Here is an 11,769-nt window from a genome sequence, read left to right on the forward strand (position 1 = left end):
GTTATAGTTTAGATGCTGATGGAGTTGATGGGGAATTTTCATGCAGTTCATTGGATTGAACTAAGCCTGTTGACTAAAATGTAATTATCTCCAAAATAGTTGAAATAACCTTGGTACTTCAAACCTTGAAGAAACTATCTTGGGCGCATTAGAAACATCGAAAAACAGGTGCAGGAGTAGACTATTCGGCCCTTCGAGCCAGCACCGCTGATCATCTAAAATCAGTACCCTCTTCCTGCTTTTTCCCCATATCCCTTAATTCCTTTAGCCCTTAGAGCTAAATCTAACTCTCTTGGAAACTTCACCAGTGAATCGGCCTTCACTGCCTTCATATGTAGGAATTTAATAAAGTTGAATGTACCATTCTGTGGATCCTGGTCCCCACTTCTGAAATTATACCCTAGTGGCTACACTGCAGAGCCTATGATATTTTTACCAACTGCTATCACTCATTACTTATAAGTGTTCTAAGCAGTGCGTTCTATAGCTGCAGTAATTGAGGGTGTTTTATTGTCATATGTCCCAAACAGAAGGATGAAATTCTTACTTGCAGCAGCACAACAGAATATGTAAACAAAGTACTCTTTAAACATATAATAAATGAAAGTTCTATATATATACATATGTGCACACACACACACTAACACACACATATATATATAAACAAACAATAGTGCAAAAAGACAAACACAATGTTTAAAAAAATTAAAATAATTATGTTTACTTCCCTTGAATTATCACCCCCTATATATAAATAGTTTACTGGACAGTGTGTACAGAGGGGTGCGCTCACAGGAAAGTGAGGGAAGAAAATAATGTGAAAAGGGAGTTGGGGGGGTGCTGTTACTTAACACTGGAAAATGCAATGTTCACACCATTGGGTTGTATGCTACCCAAGCGAAATATGAGGTACACAAAAAGGCTGGAGAAACTCAGCGGGTGCAGCAGCATCTATGGAGCGAAGGAAGTAGGCAACGTTTCGAGCCGAAATCGTTCCTCAGACTGATGGGGGTGATATGAGGTGATGTGCCTCTGGTTTGTGTGTGAAGGCCCAGGACAGAAATTCACCCTCCCCCCCAGGTACTTTCCCCCTGCAACCAGGGGCAACCAGCATTCCCCTATACCTCACACACACCCTTCACCTCCATCCAGGGTCCCCAGCAGTTCTTCCAGGTGAGACAGAGGTTCACATGCATGATGCATCTCCTCTAAGCTCATCTACTGCATCTGATGTTCCTAATGTGACCTCCAATACATCGGCATGACCAAGTGTTGACTCGGTTACTGTTTGGCTGAACACATGCGCTTGGTCCGTCTAGGCCTGCTGCATCTCCTCTAAGCTTGTTAACCATCTTAACTCCCCTTCCTATTCCCATTAGAGACTTCTCCCATTACCCCACCCCATGCTTCCTGTACCCTTCCACCTATAACACTCCCTCTGGCTTTGCATTTCTCTCCTCTTGACACCGTTTTGTCACCTTTACTCTTTTTATCTCCTTTTCACACCCTTTTGTCAGCTTTTCATCTTTGCCCTTTGTCCACCCATCTACCAATGAAACTATCACTCATCATGTTGTTTAAGAAGGAACTGCAGATGCTGGAAAATCAAAGGAACACAAAAATGCTGGAGAAACTCAGCAGGTGCAGCAGCATCTATGGAGCGAAGGAAATAGGCATCGTTTCGGGCCGAAATCCTTCTATCATGTCACCTCCACCTTTTTTCAGTGTCTCTCATTCTACAATCAGTTTGAAGAAGGGGCCCGACCCGAAACGTCGCCTATCCGTGTCCTCCAGAGATGCTGCCTGACCCACTGAGTTACATTTCATATTCTATGCAAGGTTCTAGCATAGAATTCCTTGTGTCTACCTAACTCTTGGAATCCAGACATCATACCGCCAAGTCTATGGTGTATCTGCTCTAAGGCTCATACAAAAGATAGACGCAAAATGCTGGAGTAACTCAGTTGGACAGGTCGACCCAAAACGTCACCCATTCCTTCTCTCCAGAGATGCTGCCTGTCCCATTGAGTTACTCCAACATTTTGTGTCTGTCTTTGGTTTAAACCAACATCTACAGTTCCTTCATATACACTAAGGCTCAAACATCCTTCCTAATGTCTGGTATCCAGAGGTACTCACTGTACTCTTAAAAATAGCAGAGTCAGGTGATATGGCGAGAAGGGAGGAACGGGGAACTGATTGTGGATGATCAGCCATAATCACAGTGAATGGCGGTGCTGGCTTGAAGGGCCGAATGGCCTACTCCTGCACCTATTGTCTACTTGAGGATAACTTAACCAGCACTCTGTCTCTCTATATATATATATAGTGTTCAGTTGAAAAGTTTCGTCATTCCAGTTCTCTAGATATAATGAGCAGAATTCTTTGGCTTTTTTGGTTACTTTATGTACTGGCAGCTTCTGTGGAGAGCAAAATGGTTAAAAGATTTCATTTGAAATGTTGCAGGGGAAGGAGGTGTAGGAGAGAGCAAGACGGAGGTCTGTTAGAGACTTGGTGATGTAATTACTGGCTGAAAGAGAGTAGTAAATGTGTGTTTAGAGAAGATCGATAAAGAAGGCTTGAAATTGAAAACCAGAAGAGCTTTCTTAGAGAGCCCGGATAGCTCAGTCGGTAGAGCATCAGACTTTTAATCTGAGGGTCCAGGGTTCAAGTCCCTGTTCGGGCTGTTACTTTTAGGGTGGCGTAGTGCGAGAGTTACTGCTTTATAGCACCAGAGACCAAGTTTGTATGTTCTCTAAGGTACACAAAATTGCTGGGGAAACTCAGCGGGTGCAGCAGCATCTATAGAGCGAAGGAAATAGGCGACGTTTCGGGCCAAAACCCTTCTTCAGTGTTCTCTATATGACCGCGTGCTCTGGTTTCTTAAGACACTCCTAAGACCTATAGGATTGAAAAAATGTACAGGTGATGTTGGTCGGCAGGCCAAAGGACCTGTTTCCACTCTGTATCTCTAAACTAATCTAAATTTTGAAGGTTGGTAGAGCTTCACACAGTTGGTAGAACTATGCCTCACACAGCTAGTTGACACCACAGTTATTTTCTAACCTTGCATGCCGCCTGTCCTTGTCCCTGTCACTTTTGGGGTTTTATCCGGGTGCTCCAGTTTCCTTCCAAATCCCAACAGGTTGGCTAATTGGTCGCTGTAAATTGCCCCTGGTCTGTGTCAAAATCTGTGGACAGTTGAGGATGCGGGGAGACTAAAAGAAATGGGACTAATTTAAGATCAGTGTAACTGGATCGTTAATGGTCAGCATGGAACCAGTGGGCCGAAGGGCCTCTTTCCGTGCTGTGAGTTTGTGACTCTTTGTGAACTTTGTAGCATGGAGGTAAAAAAATAGAACATAGAACAGTACAGCAAGGGCACACAATGCCGTGCCGAACATGATTCCAGATTAAACTAATCTCTAATGCCTGCACATGATCCACATCCCTCCATTCCCTACAAATCCATGTGCCTATCGAGAAGCCTCTTAATTGCCACTATCAGACCTGTCTCCACCACCATCCAAGGCAGCATGTTCCAGGCACCCACAACTCTGTCCTGTGCATCTCCTCTAAAGACCAAAGGCATAACTTTAAGTTTAGGGGGTCAACAATTAAAGGAGAAGGGCGGGGTAAGTGCTGTTCAGGTTGGTGATAGAGGCCGTAATGATAGGGGCATTTAAGTGACTTTAGCGATAGAGTGGAAACAGGCCCTTCGGCCTACCGAGTCTGCTCTGACAAACGATCACCCGATACAAATAGTACTATCCTACACACTAGGGACATTTTACATTTACCCCAGAGAAAACTCACAAGGTCACAGGGAGAACGTACAAACTCCATACAGACAGCACCCGTAGTCAGGATCGAACCCCAGTCTCTGGCGCTGTAAGGCAGTAACTCTACTGCTGCGTCACCGCTTTTAGATAGGCACATGAATATACTGGGAATGGAGGGGAATGGATCACGTGCAGAGGAGATCAGTTTAACTTGGCATCATATTTTCCCCTGACATTGGCCTCAACATGGCCCGCCCTGCACAAACCAAGCCGCCAGCATCAAATGGCCTGTTGAGGAGTAGACTTGATGGGCCGAATGGCCTAATTCTGCTCCTATCATTTATGATCTTATGATGCTGTGCTTTACTGTTCAACATCCTTTAAAATTGTTCAATTCACTGTGAGGTCTTGAAGCCTGGGGCAGTGGCCTCTTTGTCTTTGTCCAGTTATATGTTCCATTGAATGTGTAGGAAGGACCTGCAGATGCTGATTCAAAACGTCACCCATTCCTTCTCTCTAGAGATGCTGCATGTCCCGCTGAGTTACCTTGAAGTTCAACACAAACTCCAGCAACAGCACATCAATTCTGACGACGCACTACAGACATTTTTCTGCAACTTTACTCCATTTATATAATTTCACTTTTATCAAGTCAATAAATGCATTTTCCTGCAGACCTGTTTAGCAATTGCAGAAGCAGATGAATCTATTTCCCTTACCACTGAAATGCCTCATTATAAGCCATGGTGCTTTAAGATGAATAAAACTGCATAACAATATACACCACTCAGGGAAAGTGACACACAGAAGATTGTCATGAAATTGTTCAATGTGAAATTTTATTTTTTGTAAAAGCACAAAATCCCAATTAACAAATGCATGTGTCAAGAATTGCAAGTTAAGCCTGAGAACGGTTTGAATTCAATCTTTGAGAACTGCTTGCATGATGATGACTAAAAATAGTTGTGCAACATTGCAATGATGCATTTGAAGAACATAATTTCAAAATGGAGAGATGATGCAATTATGTAAGAGTGTAATGTCTACAGTAGAAATAACTTCGCAATTATTATAAAACAAAAAATATAGATTGCTGGAAGAACTCAGCAGGAAATCAGAATCTGAAGAGGCAAAGGAACCCGACATCAAAAACTAGCTGCAAAAGGTTGGTCAGAATGCTCCAAATTAACTATCGCCATCCCCTTAATCAGGGCCCGGATAGCTCAGTCGGTAGAGCATCAGACTTTTAATCTGAGGGTCCAGGGTTCAAGTCCCTGTTCGGGCGGTAGCTTTTTGTTAGTGTTTTTTTTATTTTGGTGTTTTGATCATATGATGCCAATTAGAATTGAATCTGGTCCATCCCAGTCGGTGGAAAGGGGGGGTCGCCGCTCGGGGCGTTGGACAGCGGCCTCGCGGGGCGCTGCAGGAAGCGGGCGGTGCCGCAGGGGGGCGCGCCTGGCCCAACTGCTAGCATCCAGCATTTTTGTGTACCTGCCAGCATCAAACATGGCCAGCCATGCACAAACCAGTCCGCCAGCATCAAATATGGCGCGCCTGGCCCAACTGCCAGCATCAAACATGGCGCGCCCTGCACAAACCAGTCCGCCAGCATCAAACATGGCGCGTCAGACACAAGCCCAACTGCCAGCATCAAACATGGCGTCCCCACCCCACCGCGGCCCGCTGCGTCGCCTGGCGATGACGCTATTGTGCAGCGCCCCGTGAGGGGAGTGGGGGAGGGGAGCGGCACCGCCATGAACAGTGTGGGCAACGAGTGCCTGGAGCTGAAGCGCGGTTACGACCTCTGCTTCAACCGCTGGTTCGCAGAGAAGTTTCTGAAGGGAGAGCGCAGCCCGGATCCGTGCAGCGAGCTCTTCAAACTGTACCAGGAGTGCGTGAAGGTGAGGCCGGGGGATAGGGTTGGGAAGAGTGCTGGAGGAGAGGGGAGAGTGGTTGGGGAATAGGGGTAGTCTAGGGGTGGGGAGGGTACATGGGTGTGTGGGATGGAGAGGGGGAGTGGATAGAGAATGGAGGGGAAGAGGCAGAAGGGATGAGGAGAGGTGTGGGGATAGGAGTAGGTAGACAGGATTAGCAGGGGGTGGGGATAGGAGTGTTTGGGGGGGGGGGGGGGGGCGGACCAGAAGGGATGAGGAGGGGTGGGGATAGGGAGAGGGTGGGGTAATCCGACAGTTCAGATTCCCCGATGGCAATTTGTTGTGCAGTTTTACCAAAGCCAATTAGCCTTTAGAGCAGTTGTTCTTAACCTTTTCAGCCCCACGACCTCATCAGACATTCTTGGTCAGTACCGTGACTCCCGAAACAAAAATTGAAAAAAAACCAGCCCGATTTATTAAAAGGTAGACAAATGTGCTGGAGATACTCAGTGGGTGCAGCAGCATCTATGGAGCGAAGGAAATAGGCAACGTTTCGGGCCGAAACCCTTCTTCAGACAGCCAAGTAAGCAACCTTCATCACGACAGTTCATCCTGCATCTTTTCATGAAGCTTCTCGGTACACCCTTTCTCCACGAACAGCGTTATTTCCTATCAAAGTTGAATCACATGATTGAGAACTTTACCACGCGAAAGCCAGCGCACCTCTGTGTGGAATATCAGAACAGTAAAATCAGCGCCCATTTCTTCACACATCGCTTTGAAGATTCTTGAGTTTGTTGCGCTCCCTCCAATGGGGTTGACAATCTTCACCACATCTGAAAATACTTCTCGAAGACCAGGAGGGAGAGTCTATGCAGTGGGTGAAGGAGACATGGGGAGCGACATTCTTCACAAAGGCTTTGCAGCTGGATCTGCATCCGACCATGGAAGGTGCCCCATCGTACACACCCCGACAAGTCGTTCCCAGCCAAGCTCATATTTGATGAGGAAGGCTTCCAGCATTCTGAACACATCTCCCCGAGTGGTAGTGGCCAATGGCTCTGAGAAAAGGTACTCCTCCTTCTTGGCTTCTCCGTCGAGGTAACAAACGTAGACTAGCAGTTGGGAACATGAAGCAACATCTGTTGACTCGTCCAGTTGCAGTGAATACACTGGACTGCTCTTCACAGCACTCACTACTTGCAGCAGAATATCATTACTCATATCTGAGATTCGACTTTTGACTGTGTCAATCGAAAGGGAAATCTGCCTAAACTTGTTTGACTGGTGTTCCCCCAGCATCAACTTCACTACTTCCAGAAGGCATGGCTTGATAAGCTCTTCACCGATGGTGTGAGGTTTCTTAGTCTGTGTGATTCGATAAGCAATCCGGTGTGAAGTTTCCAGCGCTGCTTCATTTTGACGAAGCAGTGACCCGTCGAATCGATGCGTGAACCCTTTAGTGCGGCTTCTTTTCGTTTGAAATAGTCCACGCCCATCCCCGCCAGGTCACTGTGACAAAACTCCAAATGGATCTTCAGTTTGCTGGGCTTCATGCTCTCGTGGCTCAAAACCTTGGCACAGATAACACATTGCGACTTGACCACAGATTATTGAACAATGCTTGTGAAGCCGAACTTGAGAAATGCTTCACTATGCGTGCGCTTCTTGGCAGACATGGTTCACAACACACACAGTTTTTTGTGCGTATACGTAATCACATATGTGAACAAAATACTGTGTGTGGTATGTACCTTTGTTAGGTTCCTAAAAATGGGCTCAACAAATTGGTTATTTATGACCCCTTCATGACCCCCCAAACGACCCCCATGGGGGTCACGACCCCCAGGTTAAGAACCACTGCTTTAGAGTGTGATAAAAAACTCATGCGGTCACGGTGAGAACGCACAAACTCCGTACAGATAAGCACCCATGGTCAGGATCAAACCCAGGTCTCTGGTGCTGTAAGCATAGATCCTCTAGGCTGTAAGGCAGCAACTCTACCGCTGCGCCACCGTGCCGCCCAATGCTGGAGGATAGTTGGTGTTATTACTTCATTGACAAAGGGCAGCAGGGATAAGTCATGCAATTAAAGGCCAGTGAGTCCTATGTCAGTCGTAGGGAAATTATTGGAGAGAATCCTATCTATTTATGTACAGTTGGAAAGGCCGGTACTAATCAGGGATAGCCACCGTGGCTTTGTGGTGGGAGAAACCCTCTCACTAATTTACGGGGACATTAACCATGGGTCTCAAATTTAAAACGTTTAAGAAGTTTTTATTTTAATCGCAGAAAGCCATCAAAGAAAAGGAAATCCCGATTGAAGGGCTGGAGTTCATGGGCCCCAGGAGAGAAAAGCCTCATGGAAGTGCCGGATCATCATGATGTGACGAGGACACTGGACTCCCGCCTCCATTATTCCTTATCTGAACTTAAAAATCCATTTGTACAGCCTGATATCACAGGAGATGCAGGAGGCAGGATTTGATCCAATAATTATTGTTTGATTATTAATTTTCTGGAATAGCAGTTGCGAATCACTTACAAAGAGATCATGACTTGAAGTTGGTGAATTTGCAATCCCCTTGTACAGTTTTTTCTAACATTGAAGTGATATATATCTTTGACGGTTCATGTGAAACTCAGATGCTGAAAATAAGAATCTGCTATGGTAATGTGTAGATTTCTGCATTGAGCTCCAACTAACTACATCATGTATAAGAGGTTTTTTTTGTAACACAAAGTTTTAATATATTCCCTTAAATCTTTTTTAGCAGTCTTGCTTCAATTTTACAGGCTTCACTGCACAAACCGTTGTTGTTATGTAGCTGGGCTGACCCATTATCATGTCTGAAATTTCACCTTGCCTTGTACTCCAGAGATGCCACCTGACCTGCTGAGTTACTTTAGACTTCAGAAATACAGCGCGGAAACAGGCCCTTCGGCCCAACGAGTCCGCGCCGTGCACCGATCCCCGCACACTACCACTATCCTACACACCAGGGACAATTCACAATTTTACCAAAACCAATTAACCTACAAACCTGTAATCTTTGGAACGTGCGAGGAAACAGGAGATACCGGAGAAAACCCATGCAGTCACATGTGACAATAAAGAACCAATAAAGAACAGGCTTACCGGAGCTTGCAACAAAAATCACACACCCAAAAAGACATGGAGATCAAGTAGATCGTAAAACTACCAGCTCCAAACCTCCCTTCTAGTCGCATAAATAATCCTTCCTCATAAATGAATACATCGTAGAGTTCCCTACCTGACAGCACTGGGACTATTTTCACCAGAAGGACTGCAGCTGTTTCTCAAAATGGCCACTGTGACTTTCTCAACTGCAATTAGGATTGGGGGGGGGGGGGGGGGGGGAACACGGGTCTTGTCATCCTGTGTATAAAGAATGCATACAATCCCATCCACTTTTGTAGATTAATAATTCCTTGATTTTCAAATGTTTGATTTATGAATTTTCATCCGAAAGCTATTGATCCTTTTGGTTTAGATTCATGAAGTTATTAACAGTCGTACCAAACAACGGCCTGCTCTTTCCACGTATGGATACGTTCCACCAGCATGTATCACCATCAGCCGTTACAATTTATGAAATTCTGCTTCATCAGACATTTTCCAGCAATGGATTCCTTTCATAAATTGAACCTAGGGAAATGAGAATTAAAAGCATTTTGAAAATTGGAATTGGATTTAGTTTGTGAAAATCTTTACTTGTTACAATTTGCATGTGCGTCCAGTCCCACACTCAAAGTGCTTGACTGAGTGTAGAAACAAAGAACTGCAGATGCTGTTGTGAACCAAAGATAGACACTAAGTGCTGGAGTAACTCAGTGGGTCAGGCAGCTTCTCTGGAAAAGTGTCCCGACCCAGTGTGAAGAAAGCTCCTGACCCAAAATGTCACCCATCCTTCCAGTCTGCAGGATGGTACCGATCTGAAATGTCACCCATCCTTTTTCTCCAGAGATGCTGCCTGACCTGCTGAGTTACTCCAGCACCTTGTGTCTATCTGTGCCTGACTCTGGCCGTATTTCCTCACAAATCACTCAATTGTTCACTCAACTGACTAGGAGCAACAAACGGCAATGCTCCCAGTGACTGACAAGAATGACTAAGGCCAAAAATATTCAAAAACTTTAGTAATGTCATCAAAAATAGGTGAATCGTCCGTTTATCTGCAAAGTTCTTTCAGGTTAGTTTTAACTTTTTCCAGGATTTATCGCCAGCTGCTTTAAAAGCATATTTGACAATTTTCGGTCGGATTTTCAAGTGTCCATTCTAAGAGAGTCTTGGCCAGATCAGTACGTCTGTGCATGGCAATGGGAACACAGAATGCAATTTACCAAGGTCTACGGGAAGATTGATTGGCATATTTATTAAAGTCTATGATTAGAATCTCTAGAATTATTGATCGTTACTCAGATTTGTGGAGTTATTATTCAGAGCATAATACAGCACAGAAACAGTCCCTTCGGTCCAATTCGTCCATGCTAGTCCCATTTGCCCCCTAATACTTCTAAGTTGTTCCTGTTCATGTCCAAATCTTTTTAATGCTGTTACTGTACCTACCTCAACCAGTTTCTCTGGCAGTTCATTCCCTCTGTGTGAAGTTGCCCCTAGGTTTCTTTTAAAATTTCTCCTCTCACCTTAAACCGACACCCTCTCATTTCTGATTCCTTTCCCTGAGAAAAAGACTGCATGCATAAACCATATCTATGCCCCTGATCTTAATCACCTTTATGATACCACTCCTCAGACTCTTCCACTTAAAGGAATAAAGTTGTAGCCTGTCCAAACCCTCCCTATATCTCAGGCTCTCAAATCCGGGCAACATTCTCGTAAATCCGCTTTGGACTCTTTCCAGTTTAATGACCTCTTTCCTACAGCAGGGTAACTAAAACTATATACAATACTCCAAGTGTGCCAACATCTTGTACAACTGCAATATAATGTCCTAATTCCTATACTCAATGCCCTGACTGGTGAAGGCCAGTGTGCCAAATGCCTTCACCACCACTTGGTTGATTGACTAATCGAATTATACTTTATTAACACGTGTGGCATGTCACAGAAAAATTCCACGACCTTTGACAGCTTGTTCCACGTATACACCAGCCTTTGTGTGAAAACGTTACTTTTAAATCTTTTTCCTCACCTTATCTACGTGATCCTATAAACCTCTATTAATTCACCCTATCAGTCCACTGCACCACAGGGATAAAAGCACCAATTTTTTTCTTATGTCAAGTCCTGCAAACCCAGCAGCATCCTGTGAATGTTTTCTGAACCCTTTCCATCTCATTGACATCCTTCCTACAGCTTGGAGACCAGAACTGCATAAATAAATTCTCCACGTGTAGTCTCATCAACATCACATACAGTTGTAACGTGATAACACGTCTTGTATTCACAGCCATGACCAATGAAGGCGCTGCCACTTTCAGTGAACTATTTGTACCCCAGGGCCCTGCCATTTATTGCGTAGCTTAGGTATGGGTCTGCTCTGCTAGGATCTGTGGGGTTATTGATCCATTCTGCTGATTATAGATTAGGGTCTGAGGTTATTGATCTAGTCTGGTAGTTATAGGTTAGGGGCTGTGGGATTATTGATCCCTATCTATTGGTTATGGAGTAGGGTCTGAGAGGTTACTGATCTGGTGGTAGTTATAGACTAGGGTCAGAAGGGTTATTGATCCACAGCTGGTTATAGATTAGGGTCTGAGGTTATTGATCCGGCCTGGTTTAAGAAACAGACAGGTACATGGATATGGACCAAGCACAGGCAGGTGGGACTAGTGCAGCTGGAACATGTGGGCAAGGGGTCTGTTTCCACACTGAATCACTCTGTGACTCTATGGTAGTTGCAGATTAGGGTCAGTGGGATTATTGATCCCGGTCTATTGGTTATAAATTAGGTCTGCAGAGTTATTGATCCAGTCTTTTGGCTGTAGGTAAGAATCTCTGGGGTTACTGATCCAGTCAGATGGTTATAAATGAAGGCAGGTGGGATTATTGATCCAGTTTGCTGGTGTGGTCTGTGGGATTATTGGACAAATCTGTTGATAATAGGTTAAAATCTGCGGGATTATTA

At 44.8% G+C, this 11,769-nt stretch overlaps 1 protein-coding gene and 2 non-coding genes across 3 annotated transcripts; all 3 read left to right on the forward strand.

The window, feature by feature from the left end:
• The first annotated feature begins 2,613 nt into the window (after positions 1–2,613).
• On the forward strand, positions 2,614–2,686 carry trnak-uuu. The gene has a single exon. It is a non-coding gene; the product is annotated as a tRNA-Lys (tRNA).
• Positions 2,687–4,994: 2,308 nt separating this feature from the next.
• On the forward strand, positions 4,995–5,067 carry trnak-uuu. The gene has a single exon. It is a non-coding gene; the product is annotated as a tRNA-Lys (tRNA).
• Positions 5,068–5,508: 441 nt separating this feature from the next.
• Positions 5,509–9,025, forward strand: triap1 (TP53 regulated inhibitor of apoptosis 1). The gene is made up of 2 exons (XM_033043658.1): positions 5,509–5,683; positions 7,949–9,025. Exons 1-2 carry the CDS (start codon positions 5,537–5,539, stop codon positions 8,039–8,041), a joined length of 240 nt encoding a protein of 79 aa, XP_032899549.1. The 5' UTR covers positions 5,509–5,536; the 3' UTR covers positions 8,042–9,025.
• Positions 9,026–11,769: the final 2,744 nt, after the last annotated feature.

Source organism: Amblyraja radiata, chromosome 25 (genome assembly GCF_010909765.2).
Source record: "Amblyraja radiata isolate CabotCenter1 chromosome 25, sAmbRad1.1.pri, whole genome shotgun sequence".
NCBI lineage: Eukaryota > Metazoa > Chordata > Chondrichthyes > Rajiformes > Rajidae > Amblyraja > Amblyraja radiata.

Bases quoted from the DNA above. Each gene is read 5' to 3' on its own strand.
- triap1 (XM_033043658.1), top strand. From the start codon at position 5,537: ATGAACAGTGTGGGCAACGAGTGCCTGGAGCTGAAGCGCGGTTACGAC. The intron at 5,684-7,948 runs GTGAGGCCGGGG...TTTTAATCGCAG, and splicing joins TGTACCAGGAGTGCGTGAAG to AAAGCCATCAAAGAAAAGGA.